The 23,469-nt window shown below is 46.3% G+C and overlaps 1 protein-coding gene across 10 annotated transcripts in view; it reads right to left on the reverse strand.

Annotated features, from left to right (window-relative positions):
• Positions 1-23,469, reverse strand: part of PHACTR1 (phosphatase and actin regulator 1) — a 570,997-nt gene that overhangs the window by 80,472 nt on the left and 467,056 nt on the right. For 8 of the 10 annotated variants that reach the window (XM_086706265.1, XM_086706260.1, XM_086706261.1 and 5 more), the window contains 2 exons: positions 9,423-9,590; positions 7,324-7,530 (listed from right to left, as the gene is read on the reverse strand). In XM_086706265.1, coding sequence (XP_086562391.1) covers positions 7,324-7,530; positions 9,423-9,590 — 375 coding nt within the window. The remainder of the gene's footprint in view (positions 1-7,323; positions 7,531-9,422; positions 9,591-23,469) is intronic. The other 2 variants (XM_086706269.1, XM_086706266.1) reach the window with 1 other exon arrangement.

Below are 23,469 nucleotides of genomic sequence, written 5' to 3' on the forward strand. Positions count from 1 at the left end.
GACAGTCCCTCCCGGGAAGACTGCTATTTGTGACCATCCCGGCAAAAGCCGGGAGGGTCCGACCAAAGTCTCAAAGTCACAAAGTCTTGAAAGCAAGCACAAATACGCTCATCTGATCTCAGAACCCTGGAACCAAGGGGAAGATCTATGATGTTTTGAAGTAGTTCACTGAGCTCGCATAAAATGAAATACTGCATAGACCCTAGGGAGCTAGGAAGGGGCAGAACATTCACGGAGAAGGTACAAATACGTTCAAGCTAGATCCCTACGGATTATAAAGGCAACCTACGGATGGCTGCACTTCCTCTCCAGCCCTGCATCTACCTGAGGCATGATATGGATTCATTTTGGGGGGGTCACACTCTGATTTCTTGCATTTAGAGTGATGGGGGTGGCTGGTCTACCCACCCGCAGTCGGTGGTCTACCAGGGCCTCCCCATTTTCCCTTGAAACTCCCAGCGTGCTCTATGGCACCCAGGTCTGGACCCCAAGTTTGACTGATGGATGGCTGTCATGTTCTTTCACTTGTCCATGTAGGTATCACGGTTCCTTCAGGCACTATTGAAGCACGAATATCAGATTTGGTTTACGGCACCACCCAGAGCCTGAGAACAAGTATCCTGCTATGAACTTGTGGGGCAAATGGTCATCCAGGTTCTCCTTCAAGGCCTCAGCTACAGGCGGCTCTCTCCCTCACAAGCCCTCCCGTCCTGGGGATGCTTGGCGCTAGCCGAGGACGCGGCGGGGAACGAGCCCGACTACAACCCCACTCTCAGACTGCCCCCTTGACCCTGAAGCAGTGTTCAAGAGGAAGAACCAGCAGGGGCAGCCGCTGGGGGCCTTTCGCAATTTCAGATTGACAATGGCCATCTCCCGCCTTCATGTGTGCATCCAATTGTCAATCCATCCCGCAGCATTGTTGTCCATCGAATCCAGGAGAACATCAAAGAGACAGGTTTGGTTGAAATCAAGCAATTGCCGCTAAATGCCCACAAAACGTGCCCCACTTTGTCCTCCAAAGTTAAATCCTTCATCATGGCATTCGCGGCTTTCCACAGCTTCCCTTCAACCCACTTCTGGCCTGATCTTTGCCTCACTACAAGAAGCCTGCACTCTTGCCACGCTGGGCTATTTGCCTTTTTTTTTTTTAATTTATTTTGAGAGCACAAGCAGGGGAGGGGCAGAGAGAGGGAATCCCAAGCGGGCTCTGCACCGTCAGCACAGAGCTGGACACAGGGTGCCATCCCACGAACAGGGAGATCGTGACCTGAGCCGAAACCAAGAGTCAGACGCTCAACCGACTGAGCCACCCAGGCGTCCTATTTCTCGAACATACTATGCCTCAGACGTAGGTGCCTCTGTGTATGTTACTTCATTTACCAAGACCTCCTTTCCTATCCCTACCCGGCAAAACTGTACACATCTTTAAGGCCTGTTTTAAATACCCCCTCCCTGATGATGCTATCCTGCTTTTTCTGAGTCTTTCCAAAGGCGTCGGTCTCTTCCTGTTTGAATTTCTTCAGAACCATGCCATCACGTCTTCGTACTAAACATCTTCTGTAGCTTCTAACTGCCTATGACCCCGACGGCTGATGAGGGAACACTGCTCATAAATTAAATTAAGGCTGGAAGAACACCAGGCACATGGTGGGCGCTCAAAACGCACGTGGCATTCAGCCTTACGACGGAAGGACATCTGATCACGTGCTGCAGCACGGATCCACCTTGAGGACACTACGCAAAGTGGAATAAGCCTCTAACAAAAAGACAAGCACCGTCTGATTCCACTTTTAGAAGGTAGCTCCGACTCAGAGAAACAAGAAGTAAAATGGCAGTCATCAGGGGCTAAGCGGGGAGGAGAGAAAAGGAGGAGTTGTTTCACAGGTACAGAGTTTGAATTTCACAAGATGAAGAAGTTCGGGAAATCTGCCGCCCAACACTGTGAATACAGTTAACATCACCGAGTTGCATACCTACAAACTGTTAAGAAGGTACATTTTTTTTTAAGTTCATTTGTTTACTTTGGGAGAGAGGGAGAGAGCACAAGGTGGGGGGAGGAGGGGGCAACAGAGAGAGAGAGGGGGAGAGGGAGAACATCCCAAGCAGGCTCCGAGCTGCCAGTACAGAGCCCAAAGCAGGGCTCGAACTCACAAACCGTGAGATCGTGACCTGAGCCGAAATCAAGAGTTGGACGCTTAACTGACTGAGCCACCCGGGTGCCCCAAGAAGGTAAATTTTACATTATGTTTACACTACAAAAAGAAAAAAAGTGCCAAGTGACTTAAATCTCTAACCTAACGGTGCTACATAAAAAAGAAAAGTGTCTCGCTATAATCTTCATGCTGATCACAGAGGTCAGAGCAGAAAGCACCCTTTAAAAAATGTTTTTATTAACAGGAAGTCCTCACAGGCACCAGGAAGGAATTTCTACATTTTAAGAAAGGGAAACCAAGAGTATATTGGGTGTATTTCCCATGCCTCGCGGTATCAGCTATCAAGAGAATGAACCTTAAACCTCTTTCTGAGGCTTCTGGGTTGCAGTTGATGTTTTCCATTTAAGGCAGAGATGAGGTTCAAGGTCACAGGGGTCCATTCACAACTCTTCTTGTGCCTTCAGAGTAGAAGGCAGGGAGGGGAGGCAAGGATAGAGGCAAAAGCATATGATTTTATAGGGTTGGAGAGTAGGATGTAGGGTGGGGTGGGGTGCTGGAGAGAAATGGGGACAGAGGATGAGACAGCCAGGGAGGAACAACACAATCACCATGAGGATGTGATTGCAGAAGAGTCCGCCATGGGCAGTGTCCACAAAACTAGAGAGACGGCTAAGACAGGAATGTTGGTTTTGGGGTGACAAGCTCTGGATAGAAGATTCTCATTAGACGAGTATAAAGCTGAGGAATACCACAAGGCATGGAGGTCACCTGCCAGGGACATCTGCAGTTGCAAAACCTTCAGAATGTTGACACTAGCCATCAACCACCAGAAGTTTCCTTGTATTTCAGGGTCTAAAGACAATGCAAAGAAGCCCGGGCAGGTTCACGTTAGCAGAAGGACTTCTTTTTAAGGATCAGCAATGCTTCCCTTTCTTTGCCAAATTGCCAGTCTCCAATTGTGGCCAAATGCTCCCGTGCCATTTGCAACGTTCTTGATTCTTATGGACTGTCTGCTTCTAGCACGTTCTTCTAAACCCAACCCAACTGCATGCATTCAGGTCCTCCTCTTTATAATCCAGTGCCTTGAGAGTATGACTTATGTTTGAAAGACTGGATACATTTTTGTCTGTGAGTTCTGCAAATAAAGAAGCCAATTTTCTTAAACAGGCGGAAACACACAAGGCAAAAACGTGCAAAGGAAGCTCATGATTCTCTTATTTTGCATTTTAAGAATAGGTAGCTTAGTGCGGTAGAAACTCGTGGTTGGAAGTAAGAACTCCAGAGTAAAACAAAGTGGGTTGAGTCCATCTCTGGCACTTAGTACCTATGTAACCATGACTGAGTCCTTTAACTTAATCGGATTTCATTTTCCTCCTCCAGGAATAAGAGAGAATAATGATAATAGTATCGACTCCACAGCACTAAATGGTATGCCATCAAGTTCTCAAAAAATGGCAGCTGCCATTTTTATCACCCAAGTGTGAATGCCTGACTGTGAAGTCCAGCTCTCACATTAGTTGATTATGCTTCACACAAATGGCACCTACGGGGTACCTAATCACAGGTACCTTATGCAGAGTCATGAATTATTCATGCAGTGTTTCGTATCTGACTCCTGGAGCCAGGATGGCTAGAGAGATGATTGATGAAGACTTAGAAAGATAGGAGACAGCAGTGGGTTTTGTTGTTGTTGTTGTTGTTTGTTTTTGCCTCAATCAACCCTTTTCCTCTGGGGCTCGCCATCATTCCAAGAAGGATGCAGTTGAGGCTCACTCATTTCAGATCATATGCCTCATGCAACCAGCTCTGCTACGCACTGTGCTTCCAGAATGGAAAGGAATCTGGTGCCCCTGTGTTACAAGCCACTGTGCACGCTGCTGTTGGAGAAGATAAGAAGGAAGAAGATGATGATGGAAAGAAGATAGTCTGGGAGAGCAAAAAGGCTCTCTCTACTTGCTGGAGAACTGAGAAAACTCATGAGAAAGTCTCCAAGTTTATAATGGTTTTCCAGATGAAGTCGAAGCAAGCAAATGACAAAGGAGAGATGTTTCTGCTCGTCTTTGTCTGATCGTATACTTGGAAGCAGCTCCAGGTCAGGTTCATGCTTCCTCCTCTAGTATCCTACCGGGCCATTAACCACTGTCGCTCTCTATTAATCATGCTCGGTGTCTTTCAAGTTGTCCTGCGTTGCCTTCCAAGAATGTCAACAGAGCAACAGACAATAAGAACATGCTACCACTTCTAAGTCTCAGTTTAGAGTTCTATCATTCCTGGTTTATTAATTCCTTCTGATATAGCGCAGATGTCTCTAGAGTAATTAGTAACAGAACAGGGTTAATGTAGCTGCCTCATGGTGATGCAGATTCATTATGACTGATCGTTCACTTACAAAAATTAAGCATGTCTGATTGAGTTTAAGCCCAAAAGGCCAGCACCAGGCTTCCAGCCCACAAGCATCTCCACCTGTCTTGTCTGCCTCATATTTAAGAAGCTACCAGATACAACGCGGTAAGGATTATTAGCCTTTAAGTATTTTTATCCATTTGATCCTAGCTATGCGGAGGGGAGGTTTATAGAGAGTAGATGAGTCCTCTCTCCTTGGGAAGGGATGCGGGAAGCCAGAGAGATTGGGCTAATTTCAGATATCTTCAGTGGCTCATAGATCAAGAGTCCTGCGGATATCAAGCCACCCAAGTTCACCGCTCATGGCTGAAGCTGTGAATGAATGAAGGGTGCCTTCATTAATCAGATAACTAAATAAATTAGAGGCTGTTGCTGGTTAAGAAGCTGTCAATTCTTCTTTTAAAATGTCTTACCTACTGTTCTCTCTCCTCTTGCTGTGATCGGCCAAGTGCTTGTGAGCTCAATTTCAGAAACAAGAACAGCTTTTTCCATAGTCTCCCTGGTTCAAATTACTCAGTCGAATTCAACTAGTGATGGCGGAGAACGAGGCACAGGGCTGGCCTTTTTAGGCCTTCAACTTTCTCCTTCTGTTCATTCTACACGGTGACCCAGGAAGGCTTTCTAAAGGTGAATCACTGTCACATCTCTCCCCTGCTCAAAAACCTCCAAAGGCTTTCCACTGCCAGGGCGAACAAAATCTAAATGCTCATATGCCTTACCTAGGGAGCCCTTTCTCAATATGTCCTGAGAAGGACCCTCTGCCCCAGCTTGGCCACTTCATCACAGACCCGAAGCACTTGCCATCTCTGGGTCTCTGACCAGGGCCTTTTTTCTCTGGAATGTTCTCGCCTCATTCTCTATAAATGCCCTTCATGCTTGAAGGGTCAGCTCAAGCTTCAGCCTTTCTATGCCCTTTTCTCAGATCACATTGAACTCCAAAGGATACTCCTGACAGTAGTTATTTCAGCACCCTATTGTGTGTGTGTGTGTGTGTGTGTGTGTGTGTCCATACACACACATACACGTGTGTACATATAGATCCACTAAAGTTTCATTCACTTGCATCTGCTTTGATACCTAGCACAATGTTCCACCTAGAAGCGTGGTGAATAAATAGGAACTATATGCAGGAGTTTATTTTGCCATATTTAATCTTCAGGGAAATTTGGCATCAAAACGTTCAAAAGCTGCTAGCTCTTAAGAGCCACACCATTGACTTCTAGATTTAGAATCAGTAATTCTAATTCTAGAAATAAATCAGGAGAAATTCGGATGCTTATAAAGCTATGTGTGCTGCTGAGGATGTTCACTGCTGTGATTTTTACAACAGATGATGGGAGAGCCCATGAGGGCGGGACAAGCAAATCCCACTGCACGCCGAGCAGCTAACGACACCATATTGTGGAGTATTTACGAACAGGACAACCAGTTCACAAGAGATCATGCCATGTGTAAAAAGCTGATGATAAGAGATGATGTAGAGCAGGCATTTGGTTTTTATTAGACAGACAGATGAATGGACAGTGGTTCTCTCTCGGGGGGAAGCTTATGAGGGTACCTTCTCCTTTGTGGGTTTCTATGCATTTACCTTTTGGGACACTGGGCTAAGGTGTTACTGAGGTGTTGAATGGAATGGCTCCTTTAAATGGAAATCTGCTCTTTGAAACCACAAACATCTGACTTAGTACGTTGATAGAGTAGTCTGACTCAACGCTGTGTTTAATTGGGACTCGACACCTTTCTATCACAGAAATAGCCTTCATTTCCTGGACTAGGAGTTAGGAAGCACGGGGTCTAGGCATACCTCTCTTGCAGAATTCCTGCAATGGCAGGATCTTTCTTAACGGCACCGATTTTTCTTAAACAATCAGCTTTTCTAGTGTAAACCAGGTGACTATTCTTCCCTACCTCCATCCCCATCTCATCTCACAAAAATGTACACAGATCAATCAGAAACTATTTCGAAAAACACCAGACTCACCGCAAAAAGGCAGCCGATCAGGTTGGCATTACTGTCCAGGCTGGAGGAACAACCCCCTGAAATCTTTACTCTTTAATTTAAAAGCCGCAACTTTAAATCAGAAGGCAGTATCCCATTCACGTTCATGTGCAATGCAGTCCTTACTAGATGCCCAATCACTAGCACATCCTGTGATGACCAATTTAGTAACTGGGGGGACATTCACCAACACTTTAAACATGAATATATAAAAAGCATCTTAGGACAACGTTCCTGAACGCATTCTTCTTGGAAGAGTACTTCCCACCATACTTCGTAGATTGCCTTTTTTGGTTTTTGTTTTTGTTTAACAGAACAAACAACACAGACATGAATTTTAATAAAGGAAATAGGCTGGGCTTCAGATCAATAATTTAGAGACAAAAAAAAATTGAAAGCTTTGGCAAACTCATTATGAAGGGAACGAGGTACTGCGCTTCGTCTTTGCCAAGATTTTGACATTGAGGCTAATTCACCTTGACGGGCAAATAATCGTGAATCAGTCACACAAATACCAACGCACATATTCACAGGTACACATGACGAAGGCTCTTGGCATACGGCCGGCAGGGTGTACGTCGAATGCTTCTTGACGGAAACACACAAACCCAGGTCGTGACCGCGTGGACATGGAAACACCCAAACGCCCCACAGAGCAACCTCACCGAAGAGGCGCAACAGGCCTCAGATAAGAAGAGAGAGAGCGCGAGAGATCATCCCATGAAGGGAAGGCAGGGCTGGACGCTTCCAGAAGACATCTTGACTCACCTGTTATGTGGTTGGCAATCCTGGCACTGGGTTTGGGAGGCAGGGCGGGGGGCTGCTTGAGAAGGGACAGCTGCTTCACTGGGGTCTCCTCATGGTCTCCAGAGAAAGCAGCAGGTTTTTTGGGGGGCAGTAGCAGCACTGGTTTGGCTGAAGGATCTTGGGACAGGAGGGCTCCAGACTCACTGGCAGAGGGACTCTCTTCAGACACTGAGGGGACAACCACATGACACACAGGTGACATTACACAAACGCAGCGCAGGTGGGGCCGGCGGGGGCACACAGGACAGGGACGTGGGTGACCAACACAGCAGAGCACACCCGTTCCACGTTGTCACGTATGGGCGGAGAGTTAAAGGGTAAAGCGAGGGGGTGGGGTGGGTGGAGGGACACATCGGGGAGGCAAAGGCAGAAAGGCAGAGGCAGGAGGGCGGGAGGGGAAGCCAGAGGACATTTTCTCAGAACTATCCTAAGCTTCACCGCTTCCATCTGGGCGTTTATGCCACAAATTCTGTGAGTGCTCTGAAGTGTGACTCATGGGGCCACAGCCACAATCAACAGATGGCAGGTGCAGCAGACCAGGGACAAAGGGCCCCATCTGAATGAACCAAACCAATGCTGGCATCTTCCTTTGGGCCTGTTTGCCCTCTGCTGGGAGGAAGAGAGAGAGTCGATGCTGGGGTCTGGTTTTTGCCCACTGGGTCTCCCGGCGTGTGGGACGCCAAGGAACGAAGACAGCCTAGAGGCTGACGCCAGGCCAGGCGTCCCCACAGGCCTGGGGCGGCTGCTCCCCCCGACTCCGGAGCCTTGTAGGCACCTTGCAGTTTTAGGGGCTCCCCTGAACCTCGATGAGGCAGAGACTGCACCAAGGCAACGCCTTTCTGTCTCCCCGCTTCCTCTCTCCTCTCACTTGCCAGAACTGTGGCCTTCTTACTTGGTTTTCCCTCTTCCTCTTTGCTCCGCATGGGGTGTCACTCTTCCTTTCCGCCACGGGAGACCCCGACTGGCTCCAGTTAAGAGCTGTCCCGAGGGGTTAGCACGGGGCCTTCATCCCGTGATGGCAGCCTGGCCAGTGAGACCGAAACTCTGATTTCAGTGAGATGACAGATTGCCCTGTAACAGTCAACTCTGTGTGATTCCCATGTCACCAGGAAGGCTGGATCAGAGGCACAATCACTGCTACAGTTGGAAAGCTCTCCTCAGCCTGGGGGGAATGTGACTCAGTGTCCCCTGCCGCATCACAGCCCTGCAAGTGACCCTCACAAGCCCCCGGTTGTCCCCCTCTCGCAAGGGACGCCATTATTGACAGCATCGGACACACCGATGGAGCCATGACTCAGCAGGTCCCAAGGTGAAGCCTGGCGTGGACTCTGGGACACCCGCTCTCTCTTGCTCCCATCGGAGCTGTGCTGATGGCAGACTTCGCCTGTGCTGTGGAAAAAGGATATGGCCTTCGTAGCCACACTCCGGAGATTCCAAGAGGTCCCTCCGCCAGGCTCGCCTCCTGAGAACAGTCCTCATTGGCTGCCAGAAGGGTCTCACCTTCTGCAAACCTTCTCAGGGAGGAGGTACTGACCACTCAGAGGGCTTTAGACCACAGAACGAGTGACAGTCAATGGTACCAAACATCATCTGTCAGCAGCATGCGAGTTAACCAGTCAATTGCATACAATCGAACAGCCAATTAACACATTGACTGTGTATGGTAATACAGTCAGTAGCTGGGCTGTATACAGAGCCTGGGATTAAAGGCCATGCTAGGGCTTTACAAACGTGACCTAGGTAGGAACCGTGCCCGAGTATAGGATTCCTTCGCTGAGCTTAACGGAAACGAGCGTTAGAAACAAACCACTGACGTTTTAAATCCTCCGTATCACAAAGGGGATGTCTTTTGGGGAGGGATTACGATTACAAAAAAGGTTTTGAAAAACCACAGGATGGACAGTAAGTGTAAATATGTCCTGATGGGGCCGTTTCGTCCTCATCTCCAGGAGATTCTTATGCTCAAGGTGGCTCAAAACAGAACCCCAAGTCCGGCCAGGCTACAGGCCCCTAACGCCACATGCTGGGGACCTGTTCTGCAACTCTACCAAGGGCCTTACCTGTCCCATCCATGATGTCTGAAGGTTGGAGCACCTCGTATGAGCAGGGATCCCTGGGCATCGGGACCGGCTCCATTTCGGACAGGGCAGGCAGAGACAGCTGGCTGGAGCTCAGGGACTGTCCGTTTTCCAGGGAATCCTCTTCATTGGATATGGAGAGCTCCCCGTCTGTAAGTGCGAGAAGGAGATTGCGCAGTGAGACAGTGCCTGCCTCCCGGGGAAGGGCGACATTTAGAATCTGCTAGTTGAGTCTAAACGTTTCTGAACACTCTTTACCAAGGGCAGGATGCAAAATCTACACTTGTTCTTTTGCTTTGCAGACCCTCATTTTAATTTTAGACCTCTGGCCTCTGACCACGAGGGCAGCAATTTCCGGTGACCTCTAGCAAATTGCCTGCGTGCTTCTCCATCTTTCTAACCATAATCACCGTACTTAGTATGTTTTTTTTTTTAAATGCAAGTGAATTAAAATATACTTTTCTTCATAATTTTGGAAAGCCTGGAAAACCTGAGCAGGCCTCAGAGACTGGAAAACCAGGAATAAGAATTCCTACTTTAGGGAACAAAGGGCTTTCTATACCGCTCAATACCAGAAGAATGGGTTCTCTAAGGCTCTAAGCAAAATTCATCCTTTTTTTTTCTCTTTCCTCCTGCTGACACCCCATTTCTCCAGGTAGATAAATGTTCAGAAGGGCTCCAAGCTCCCCACCCAGGCTCGCCTCCTGACAATAGAGACCACTCCTCACTGGCTGGTGGGAGGGTCCTACCTTCTTCAAACCTTACAAGGGATAGAGTGGTGACCACTCGGAGGGCTTCAGGCCAAACTACAAGGCGGCAGTGACCTAAGGATGCTGGGAAGTGCCCCAGTTCTCCCAGTGTCCACCAGTGATCACACCTTGGGGGTGAGCAGATTTTGATCTTGCTTTAAGCTCCCTCAAAGCAAGGGGCAGGCAGCCAGTTAACACATGGTTGAGGATCAAAGGCTCCCACACAATGGCCATTTGTCAAATCAAAATTCCCCCAGCGTGATTTCATCCTAGCCCAGGGGAGTCCTAAATAACTAGGCATTAAAGTCAAATTAATTTTTAAAAAGGACTGAAAGCTGTTCCAGTAAGATGAATAAACATCCAGACGAAAGGCTGTTAAGTTATGCTTAGTCAGAAACACAGAAACCCGCAAAGCAATGACCTGCCTTACAACTGCAAGAAAGATGATTTACTTGTAGAAATGAAACAGCGAAGTGACTCCAAGGTTAATCTTGTATCAATAAATCCTTTTCTTTGGCCATGCTCCTCCCAAGGCTTGATTTTTATACGCAACAATATGCAGTGGTGAAGGAGTCTTGCCTGCCCCCTTCCCCCCGGGTTAGAATTGGCCTGATGAAATGTACATTCAACAACGTAATCTACACACAGAAAGGTTTCAGCAGCATACGGTTCAAGGACATAGGGTATTTGACCTGAATCTTGGATAAATGTAGAAAAACATAGGATACCAAAAAATCACCCAAAGCAGATGATATAAAGCACCGACATGCTTTAAGATTGTGGGGCTTCCCCCCCACCCCACCGCCTTTCTTTTTCATTTGGCCGTTTTGTATGCCCTGAATGGTAGAGTAGTTAGTATCATTGTAATTAACAAATGATGGCTACTCCTCATTAATGAGAGAAGAGCAGTGCAAACGGTAAGGCCAAGGCCATGGGAAGTACACTGCTGAACCGAGAGTCTTCAGGAGGGAAGGGCTGCGGGGGTGAGTTAACGCATTGCCGTCCCATAAGGGATGGTCCCCAGTCCCCTTCACACGCTTTAATGTAGCATGTTCACACCGATGCCGTGGGAAGTAGGACTGCTTTGGGTTCCCAGGTGGTGGAATAATGAGTGACGCGGCTGCCGTTCGGTTGAACGCATCTCTAGGAAACCACTTGGACTTCTGATGCTCCCAGTGTAATGAAAGTCCTGGGTATGACAACTGGAGGAGGAGGGGTTTCAGTGCTATTGCACTGAAAAAGTTCTGCTTCTTTGGGGCAACAGTGGAATCAAATGACTGCTGTGCCTTTGTAGCAGATAAAAAGAACCATAGAAACAGAAGTGGGGAAAAGGCACAACACAACTGGATTCCTTAGACTCTCTGAATCTCAGTTTCATCAAGGCAGGTGGCTTAGTGCTGGAGGCGTGGCTGGTTAACGGAGAAGCACTCCTTGGGACACAGCAACTCTCCAAAACTTTAGGTCCCCATAGATTAAAGGTACCTTTACTAAGTCACAAAGGCCCAAACCACTTTGGAGAGGGAACGATCTTGGGACTTCCACTGTCATAATTTCCAAATATGCATTTCCACTAAAAAATTAAAAATAGAGAAAATAGAAATAAGACATTGATCATATCACCACCCTAACAGATACAGTTTATTCTTCTGTACATATTTTTCATAGTTGTAATCTTAGTATGCATCAGATTTTGTCCTTTTTTTTTTTTTTTACTATTATAAGCATTCTAATTTGCATAATTATCATCTTGCTGATTATATTGGATGAATAAACTGGCATTTATTTAGCAATCTCCCTATGGCTGGTCATAAAGGGATTTCTAGTGTTTTATGATAAGAAGAAACCTCCCTGCATAAAGTCTTTTCTGTCATTAGAATTCTCCTCTTGTAGGGGCGCCTGTGTGGCTCAGTCAGTTGAATGTCTCTGACTTTTGATCTCAGCTCAGGTGTTGATCTCAGGGTCATGAGTTCAAGCCCCATGTTGGGCTCCATGCTAGGTGTGGAGCCTACTTAAAAAAAAAAAAAAAAAAAGGAAAAATATTGTTTCCTTCGCTGTGCAGAAGCTTTTTGTCTTGATGAGTTCCCAAGAGTTCACTTTTGCTTTTATTTCCTTTGCCTCCGGAGCCATGACTAGTAAGAAGTTTCTGAGCACTGGGTGTCATATGTAAGAGATGAATCCCCAGGCTCCTTTTTTTTTTCCCCTCTTAAATGCATTTTTTTTGAGGGTGGGGGAGGTTGGGGCAGAGAGAGGGGGAGACACAGAATCTGAAGCAGGCTCTAGGCTCCGAACTGTCAGCACAGAGCCCGATGTGGGGCTCGAACTCACAAACCGTGAGATCATGACCTGAGCTAAAGCTGGACACCCAACCAACTGAGCCACCCAGGCACCCTGAATTACTGGGTTCTACTCCTGAAGCCAAGACTACACTGCATTTTAACTAACTTGAATTTAAATTTAAAAAATGGTTTTTCATTAAATGATATAAATCATGGTTTTAAAAAATTGTAAAGAAGCATTCAGAAGTAAAACGATATAAACCTCAAAAAAAAAAAAAAAAGAAAAAGGAAGTCTCCCCTTTTAGGAGAGATCCCAATAGATGAAATTTATGTGTATTAATATCTCAATATCTAGCTGGGAATTCCTAATGTTCAGTAATTCCAAATTTGATTAGTTTGAAGAATATATAACTCTCCATGTCCTTTCTATTTACCAGCACTATTTATTAGTCTCTTTACTGGCCCTTTTAATTAGCATTATTAGAAAAAGTGTTTTCCTTTTTTAGAAAGAACTTAACCCTCCTGAGTAACAGGAGTCTTGCGGATTATTTGTACCTTCATCTATTTAAATTTTTTCATGTTTGTTTATTTTGAGTGAGACAGACAGTGAGCGAGTGAGCAAGGGAGGGGCAGAGAGAGAGAGGGAGGGAGGGAGGGAGGGAGAGAATCTCAAGCAGGCTCTGCACTAATGCAGGGCTCAAACTCATGAACCATGAGATCAAGATCTGAGCCGAAATCAAGGGTCAGACTCTTGACCGACGGAGCCACCCAGGTACCCCTATTCAGAACATCACTGTCTCTTGTTATCATGGATGAGAAAAAGTTTGCTCCTTATACTAATATTAGATATTAGAAATAATATTAGAAATTACATTGCTCTATAGAATGTTAGAAACTATTTTGATGTTTTACATGATCTTCTAAAATTATCTGTAATAATGGTCTTCAAAATGGCCTACAACAAGTGCCCAGCAGTTTCCTACCAGAATGAGGGGTGTGAACAGGGAGAAGGTGGAAGGCACATGAGACCAGAGGGGTGGAGGCGGTGCTTCTCCGGCATCAGCGGTTTTCTGGAGGCAGGCTAAAGCAGGTGGCTAGACTCTGCCCCCAGAGTTTCTGAGCCAGAAGGTTTGGGATGGGATGGAGGGTATGCACGTCTAGCAAGTTCTTGGGGGATGCTGGAGCTGCTTTGGTGGTCAGGGTTACACTCTTGGAGACGATTGGAGGTTAGGAATCAGACAGGCAAAGGAGCCTGGAATGACAACAGCGCCTTGTCACGATGCCCCAAGGGCAGAAAATGCTGTCTATGTGGCAAATGGGGAAGAGAGGCTGTTGGTTTAAACCGCAAAGAGGACAAGAAAGCAGGAGGCCGCATTGTCTAACCATGGATCATGAATATGAACTTGTCACAAAGCAATATGGGACTGCGGAGAGCAGTAAGGCAGAGTGGAAAGTTAAAATGTGAGCCAGATGCGAACATATTTAACAAGAGAAAATCAGGTCACAGAAGTGGCAGAGAGAATGAGGCAGACGTGAGTGCAAGTCAAGGTCATAAATCTTGAAAGATGAGACACAGAAAGCAGCGGGTCTAAGGTACACAGAACTGGCCACGGAAACTGTGCCAGCCGTGTTCTCCTCTTCCCCTTGTGAGACCTAAGAAAGGAAGGTGCTGGGAGAGTCAGGTTAACCACTAAATCAAGGAGAGTGAAGGGAGAGGGGTCAGTGAATGCATTCATTCAGTTGACAAACATCTGTCGAGAGTCTGTAATTAACAACACGCAGCAGAAACCAGACACTGCAAACGCTCAGCACGACCTTGTAAGGCAGAAATTGGCTTTCAGCTCCTTATGGTACTTTTAGAAACCCCTGCCCCGTCTGCGCCCCCCACCCCCAAGCCCTGGAGCTTTACCACAGCCCGCCCTGCCTCCCCTCCCGTAAGCCAGGCATGGAGTCAATTGCTAAAGAGAACACAAAGAAATGCAGAAACGCAGGTGCACCGAGGAACCAGCATCCGAGGTGGGAAAAAGGAGAGAGAGTGCAGTCAAACCCTGAGAAGCAGATGAAGAAAAAGAAGGGCAGAAAGGAGACCTGTGCTCAGAACCCAGGAGGCCACAGATTTCAGGAGGATTTCCTCTCACGTGGAATTTTTCTTTACTGTTCTGAAAGTAAGATTTATGTAAAAGTTATCTTCCAGAGGACTGGTTCCAAAGATGCATTAAAAAATGTGTTTTTTTGTTTGTTTTTGGGGTGGTTAAGCATCCGACTTCAGCTCAGGTCATGATCTTGCTGTCCACGAGTTCGAGCCCCGCATTGGGTTCTGTGCTGACAGCTCAGAGCCTGGAGCCTGTTTCGGATTCTGTGTCTCCCTCTCTCTCTGCCCCTCCCCTGCTCATGCTGTCTCTCTCTCAAAAATAAACATTAAGCAAAATTTTTAAAAATGTATTTCTAGTTGGATAAGACATCTTATCTTTACTTAATAAATAATAGTTGACTCTGAGTGTAAAAACATTGCTTTATAGGACGTCTGGGTGGCTCAGTCCGTTAAGCGTCCAACTCGTGATCTCAGCTCAGGTCTTGATCTCTGGGTCATGAGTTCAAGTCCTGTGCTGGGTTCCATGCTAGGCATGGAGCATACTTAATAAAGAATTGCTTTATACCTATACACGGAACCATTATGGCAACACATTTCACATGGATCAAAAAAAGAAAACTTCAAAACTAGGATAGTAGAAATAAATACGCACACACATTTATTTATTCAGATTGTGTAAGAGGGAAGCCAGATGGAGAGCTTTTGACTGACTCACAAAACTTTTTGATTTTCAATCTGCAAAATAAAAAGCTATACACCAAATGTAAGAAAAAGAGCAGTGTCGTGGAGAAACATGAGCCAAACACGGCTCATAAAAGACCGACTCTTCCAAGAACGAAGAGTATTTGTACAAACAAACGGAAGTGTTCCACAGGCCACTTGTGAGATGCAGACACTTGCTGGGAAGGAAAGAAACGCAAATGAAATGACCATGTGGGTGATGCCCAGACATTAAAAAATGGGTCTGGGGACACCTGGATGGTTCAGTCAGTTAAGCCACTGACTTCGGCTCAGGTTGTGATTTTGCAGTTTGTGGGTTCCAGCCCCGTGTCGGGCTCTGTGCTGACAGCTCGGAGCCTGAAGCCTGCTTCGGATTCTGTGTGTGTCTCTCTCTCTCTCTGCCCTTCCCCCACTCACTCTCTCTCTCTCTCTCTCTCTCTCTCTCTCAAAAAGTAAACATTTGAAAAAAAATGGGTCTGAAATAATGTCAAGTATAGAAGCAGGAATGGAGGACAGCTTGTACACGTGGCTCAGGAGAAAATCAAAATGAAATACGGATGCAGGGTGGCAAAGTTCTGGTGTAAACTTGGCAAGACAAGAAGGAGAGTTTAGTGATCATTAACTTCTTTTCTGTAAAGGTGCTTACATTTGCAAACACACATGCCACCAATCGCGTGGTGCCTTGTTACATTAAATAAAAAAATAATAGTTTTTGTTGGAGGGAAAAACCCCTTCCTCACACTTCTGGTTTCTTATGAATGCGTTGATTTCCCCTAAGCCCTCTTTTGTTTTTTTTTTTTTCCTGCCTGGCTTCTTACCCTTTCTTCTCTGCAGTGAGCTCATAGCTAGGTCCCTGTTTCTCCACTAGGGGGAGTGAGCCTACCCCAATGGTGAGCACTGGGGGCTTTACTCTGCATTGTTCCCGGGCCACCTTGGGCCAGCGTCGATCCAGGACTCGGACTTTTTCTTCTTGGTGGGCTGATGTGAGGCCTAGGCTTGCGGGGAGGGCGTGAGTAGAAAGTTGTCAGGCCCGTTAATGACCTCCTCTACACGAGCCTTTATCAAGAGTCCTACTATCGGACCCTGCAGAACCTGAGAAGAGTCTGGAGTCTCAAGGGAAGAGAAGGCTTTTCTATCTTAGGTAGGTAGGTAGGTCAGGTAGGTAGGCAGAGAGACAAATAAATAAATAGGAAGGTGACAGGAAGGATGGTGTTATAAAGCATGCTGTCCGTGTGTCGGCAAACAGCAATGCACTGTGAGCGCTCCGAACTCAACCTCAGGAGGGCTGGGTGGGAAGAAGGGAGCAGCGGGTATCATGCAAAGGAGCCAGACTCTGAGCGTGGGGGGCGCCACGTTCTTGTTTTTGTCATCGCTAGCTTGCAAGAAGTGACTCGGCGTCTGGGACTTCAGTTTCTGTCCCTCGAAAACAAAAAAGGACTACTGTGTTGGTGCCCAGCATCCTTCCAGACCAAAGTGTTATGTGTAGGGCAGTTGTAAGAAATGAGAACAAGTTCTCCCCAAAACTTGCAAAGAAGCCTAACCAGCAAACCATTTTCCACTTCAGTTTCCACATTAAATATATACGATAACAGCCCCTTAAATAATATTTTGGGAATTTATTATGATCCAGGTACTTGTTCACTTAATGTATATACCTAAAACAATTCTATGGGGTTGGTTCCAAGATTATCTTCGCTGTATATAAAGGAAAGCGAACACCAGATGGTTTCAATGACTTGTGTAGAGTCCCGTAATTGGCAGGTGATGAGCTAGTAAGTGGTGAGACCGTGTGAGCTCATTTAAAACGACTTATTTGGAAATTTTAGTTTCCTTAAGGATGGCAAAAGAACACCGTAGCAATCCTTTATAAATAAGTCATGTAGATGTCGTAGTTAGAATTCCAATTCTGTTACTGTGAAGGACACACGATAGAGAAGAAAAGTGGATGACATCATGAAATGGTGACTACGTTTAGGCGTCAAGGGAAAAGAAAAATGACAGCATAAGAGAAGCATCATGTAGCAATTTCAGGCTGGAAACAGGAGGAACAGTAAACTGCATCACTGTTGCAAAGGCAAACTTGTAGAACCTATACATGCAGCTTGTGAAAATTCAAACACATTTTCATGTACCGGTGGTCCCCAAGGGCTGTCACTAAAGCAAACCCCAAAAGCGAAGCTACGTACATTACAGCAAACCATTACCTTTGTGAAGACACGTACGTACGAGGAGCCTAATGCAAGCATTTCCTGTTTTTTCCCCTTTGAGACCAGGGCTATTGTTCAGTCTATGCCATGTTCTCATTCTAGCTCCCCAGACGTGCTCTTTGACCCAAAAAGGCACCTGCACTGAGTGGCTGATGAGTTCAACGTGAAGGCGCTTTTCCAAGAAGTGTTTCTCGGGTGGTGGACCTAATATTAATAAGCCACGAAACACAGACTTCGTCGACATCTTTTTTTTTTTTTTTTGACATCGATATATTTTTTTCCACTAGAGTAGGGAAAAATCCACCCACGAAGGGGGTAGAGCCGTTGTTTTGAAACCCACAAAGGTTTCACTTTAGAACAACATAGAGGCTTTTGGCAAAGCTTCCGTTAATCCCAATAGCCTTTTTTTTTTTTTAATTTTTTTTTTTGACGTTTATTTTTGAGACAGAGAGAGACAAAGCATGAATGGGGGAGGGTCAGAGAGAGGGAGACACAGAATCTGAAACAGGCTCCAGGCTCTGAGCTGTCAGCACAGAGCCCGACGCGGGGCTCGAACTCACAGACCGCGAGATCATGACCTGAGCCGAAGTCGGCTGCTTAACCGACTGAGCCACCCAGGCGCCCCCCCAATAGCTTTTTAGATCATTGCAAATCAAAGCCACTAGCTGCTCTCCTGCTCAGATGATCTGCCAAGCAACAGTTAGCTAAGAAATAATTTATCTAAGGGTTTTATTGAAAGGTTAAAAGCCTTAAACCTAAGAAGTCAGAAATGGCTCCCCTGGCATTTGTCAATTTTCGTTGGAGATTATTTTCTTCAGTTTGCCTGAGTTCAGGGAATAGCTGTAATTTAACTAAACGGTGCTACAGATAACATTTTGTAGAACTTTAAACATACACAGCAAGAAATACATTCCTATTAAACACTGCCTGTTTGGGAACGAATGCACTGGATTCCTGAGCACTTAAAAAGGCTTGAACCTCTTCTTTGCCAAAACAAAAAAACCCTAGAGTCTCTTCTCTCTCTCTCTTCTGGTGGGTTTTCTTTTCCACCATGGACCAGTCATTTTGAGCGTGTGTGTTTAAAAGTCTCTGTGTATCACCAGGACTTAAGACAAACACTTCAGGAGTCTGTAGGATCGGGGAACCCGTATTTTAGGAATTTACAAGAATCTTCTACTTTATCTCTGCTTACAGCTAGAAGTCTTTGGATTATTCTGGCCAGCTTATACAGAGGAACAATTTTGCAAAAGCCATGAGGCTCCTTTGTCTGATACAAGCATCTTCGTAACTCAGAGTCCTTTAGAACCCATCACCTTGCAAATCTGTACACGATGTATTCCAATCTCAGAATCTAATTGGTTCTGTGATACTCTGGACAATTTCGTACATGGAATGGAGCAGCACATGCTTTTGTGCTTGGAGAACCACCTCGCTTTTGTGTTGTTGCTACTGGTCTGGACTTGATATCCTATTTTATTTATTTATTTATTTATTTATTTATTTATTTATTTATTTATTTAAATAATTTGTTGACTTTTATAAATTTTTTTTTCAATGTTTATTTATTTTTGGGACAGAGAGAGACAGAGCATGAACGGGGGAGGGGCAGAGAGAGAGGGAGACACAGAATCGGAAACAGGCTCCAGGCTCTGAGCCATCAGCCCAGAGCCTGACGCGGGGCTTGAACTCACGGACCGCGAGATCGTGACCTGGCTGAAGTCGGACGCTTAACCGACTGCGCCACCCAGGCGCCCCATTGATATCCTATTTTAAAATGATTAAGAGGCCTTTGCCTAAACCATTGAATACATGAGGTGCAATGACTTCCTATCACAAAAGTGGCACAGACCTTGGGGAGCCTGTTTGGGCTGCACTTCTCTATAGCTGTTTTCTGTCAGATTTATCGGTGTTTCCTGCCTGAACTGGACCTGATGGTCAACAAAACTATAGGATTCTCGGTTGCTGGCCGGGACAGCAAATGCATGGTTGCATCATTGCTGTGGTGTCTCCCCACCCAGAGCTGTTTCTTATATCTGTACTGGGTATAACTCTGCCTCTCCCCCCATCTTCATGCCAAAGCCCACTCGTTCTTACGTCATCTATCCTGATGAAGTATCATGGCTCCGACCACTATTTCCAAACAACGACTCGGGCCCCAAGGTTTGTAGCTACAAAGGGATTTACCATCTTGCTCTTCCTGAGCATTTGGATACCAAAAAAAAAAAGAAAAAAAAAATGCAACTGGGGCAGGGATTGAATATAAAATGAATGGGATGTCACCGTTTTTCTCCTATGCTATTATACAATCACGTGACTCTCACAGAATCATGCCGTGCCATGCAAAGGCCTTGCATGGTTACTGGAGCAGGCCAGGTGGGAACCAGAAGCTGAGATTTAAAAAAAATCCTCAGTGACTCGAGCTGGGGAGGGAAATGAGAGCGGCTTCTAGATCTAAGAAGCTCTTTTTCTCTAGCTCGGTTCTTTTTTTTTTAATTTTTTTTTCAACGTTTTTTTATTTATTTATTTATGGGACAGACAGAGACAGAGCATGAACGGGGGAGGGGCAGAGATAGAGGGAGACACAGAATCGGAAACAGGCTCCAGGCTCCGAGCCATCAGCCCAGAGCCTGACGCGGGGCTCGAACTCACGGACCGTGAGATCGTGACCTGGCTGAAGTCGGACGCTTAACCGACTGCGCCACCCAGGCGCCCCTCTAGCTCGGTTCTTCAAAAGGGCACCCCGTGGCCACATGTGGCTACTTTTAGTTAGTTAAAACTCAATAAAATCAAAAATGCAATTCCCCTCAGTCAGACCAGCCACACTTGAAGTGCTCAATAACCATGCGAGGCCGGAGGCTGCTGCGGTGGCCAGGATAGATGATGACAAACATTTCTGTTATGGCTGAAAAGTCGACTGAACTGCACTGCTCGTAACCCACTTGAAAATCACCATAATGGCCCTAATGAATATGCAAAAGTGAGCCCATTTCCAGAACTAGGAAGGTAAAATGATGTTGCTAACCTGGTCCGGATGGCAGTAAGTGGTCAGTCTGATGGGTAATATTTCCTTCAGAGAAATTAAGAGAGGGCTGGCGAGTGAAGACACGCTCTGGGGCACGTGTGGATGGCAGGAGCCCTGAGACCGGCAGCCAAGAGCTACAGAGGTGGGCACGGCCTTCGGAGAAGTCCTAAAACCTCACAACGGAATCTCAGCTCTCCTGGTGGCACTAGGGGGAGTCTAGGCTCCAGTGAAGGGAAGGCAACTGGGGGAAGACAGCCATCTAAGAAGAAGAGCTTACCAAACTCAACACCCCAAAAACAAACAACCCACTGAAGAAATGGGCAGGAGACGTGAACAGACACTTTTCCAAACAAGACATCCAGATGGCTAACAACCCATGAAAAGATGCTCAACATCACTCATCATCAGGGAAATACAAATCAAAACCACAATGAGATACCACCTCACACCAGTCAGAATGGCTAGAACTAACAACACAGAAAACAAGAGATTTGGGCGAGGATGCGGAGAAAGGGGAATCCTCTTGCACTGCTCGTGGGAATGTAAGCTGGTGCAGCCGCTCTGGAGAACAGTATGGAGGTTCCTCCACAAACTAAAAATAGAACTACCCTACAACCCAGCAATAGCACTAGGTATTTATCCAAAGGATACAAAAATTCTGATTTGGAGGGGCCCATGCACCCCAATGTTTATAGCAGTGCTATCAATAACAGCCAAAGCATGGAAAGAGCCCAAATGAAAGAGAGAGAGAGAGAGAGAGAGAGAGAGAGAGAGAGAATGGAGCACTACTCAGTGATGAAAAAGAATGAAATCCTGCCATTTGCAACAATGTGGATGGAACAAGAGGGGATTATGCTAAGTGAAATAAGTCAGAGAAAGACTGATATCATAGGATTTCACTCATGTGGAATTTGAGAAAAAACAGATGAACAGACGGGAAGGGAAAGAAAAATAAGATAAGAACAGAGGGAGGCAAACCATAAGAGACTCTTCAACACAGAGAACAAACTGGGGGTTGCCGGAGGGGATGGAACAGTCAGGGTCCTGGGGTTGCATTCTGAAAGCAGAGTCCTGGGAGATGAAAAGTTTCCCTGTGCCTTGTATGCCCAGAAGACGAGAGAGCTGGGACCGGGATCCTGGGTGGGGATCTCCCAGCTGAGTGTTGCTGGTTTGCAGATATTTACGTGGGGATCGAGGTTGAATGCTTACTTGTCTACATCTACGCAAGTCCTAGGCAAATCAGGAAGGGCTTTCTTTTCTTTTTTTCTTAAATTTTGTTTACTTATTTTGAGAGAGAGAAAGAGAGAGAGTGAGTGAGTGAGTTGAGGAGGGGCAGAGAGGGAGAGAGAGAACCTAAAGCAGTTTCCATGCAGGCAGCATGGAGCTCGATATAAGCCACAAACTCAAGAACCATGATGTCGTGACCTGAGCCGAAACCAAGAGTCGGACGCTTAACCAACCGAGCCACCCAGGCGCCCCTTGATTCACTCACTCTTTCCTCCGGACGCTGTGTCTCTACGTGATGCTGGAATTAGTGCAGCCATGTTGTTACCACAAAGCGTCACAGCCTGATGATGGCATCCCTTAGCCATGTTATTGAACTGCTGAATTAACCAGCCTCAGAGCTGTCCTGCTACTGGGCTTTGTAATGGGAGATTCATTCACTCACTCACTCATTCATGCAAAAAGTATTAAACAAGCACCAAGAAATGCCAAGCATTGCTCAAGGCATTAGGAATACCATAGAGGACAAAACACACAAAGACCGTTGGTCTGATTTTGCTTATCGCTTCACCCTCCTTAAGTTTTTGTTAACGGAAAACAGAAGCATTTTAACGTTCACCCTGTTGGTCGCGCATTGGCTTCACAGGTCATTTAAAAGCCTACAATTAAACAGCATAAAAATAATCAAAAGGACACTTCTTGGACCCTATGTTAGTTGGCGTGTCTGTATTCGACACTTCAGACCATTTTCCCCCAAACCACTGCCCCTTGTCTTGGCTTCCATACTGATACACATTTCTGGTTGATTTCCTATTTTTCTGTCCACTTCCCAGTCTTTGAGGGTCTTCCTTAACCCCAGGCCATTTTTGCTTTACTCCTAGATGATTTAATGTTGGGGGTTCCATGGGGTTTTCTATCAGGACCATTTATGTCCCCCTACTCCAACTTCTTCCAGAGCTATCGTCAACTCACATGACTTAACGACCATTTATTTATATGACTATTCCAAACCTGCATTTCCAACCCAGATCTCTCTCGTGAGCTTTCCAATCTGTATATTTAGTAGTCTATTTAGACATTTGGGTATCTCACACCCGGTGTGGTCAAACCACGGCAACATTCTGTGTCTTAAGCTCACTGGGTCTTGGGTCCCCAGCTCGGCGAATGGTCCCTGTATCTGCTCACAGATTCTGTCCAACGCAGAATCCTGAGTAGCTGCCACGGTTACCCCCTCTCCTTCACTCTCCGAAATCAGGACCCTCCTGATTCCATCTCCTCTAATTCTTCAGTCTGTCCTCTCCCCCAGCCACGCCCATTTCTGCCCACCCCCGCAATCAGGTCACTGGATCCCGGCAACATTCGCTATCTGGCCACCCTGACTCACGTCTTGGGCTCCCTCCAAGTTCTGGTTCCCTATAGGCAGAGCGATGAGGCTGCAAATCCGATCATGCAGCAAACCCTTCCAAAGCCCCTCACTGCTCTCAGGATAAAGCACAAACAACGAATATCATTTTCCTGGCTGCACGATCTGCCCCAACGCCCCCTCATCTTACAGACGTGCTGGACACACACTCTGCCTCCCTCCCTTTTCCCCAGCTCGGTGTCTCCTCGGGGGCTAGTTCCTCCCCTTCTGACATTCCCCTTACCCACCCAGCTTCCCTAGGATAAATCTCATCACACTTCAGGTTTCCTCTGCGATACCCCTGCTTCCAAGATGTCCTCCCTAAGTCTCCAGACGT

This window comes from Puma concolor, chromosome B2 (assembly GCF_028749965.1).
Source record: "Puma concolor isolate L17-30 chromosome B2, mPumCon1.1.hap2, whole genome shotgun sequence".
NCBI lineage: Eukaryota > Metazoa > Chordata > Mammalia > Carnivora > Felidae > Puma > Puma concolor.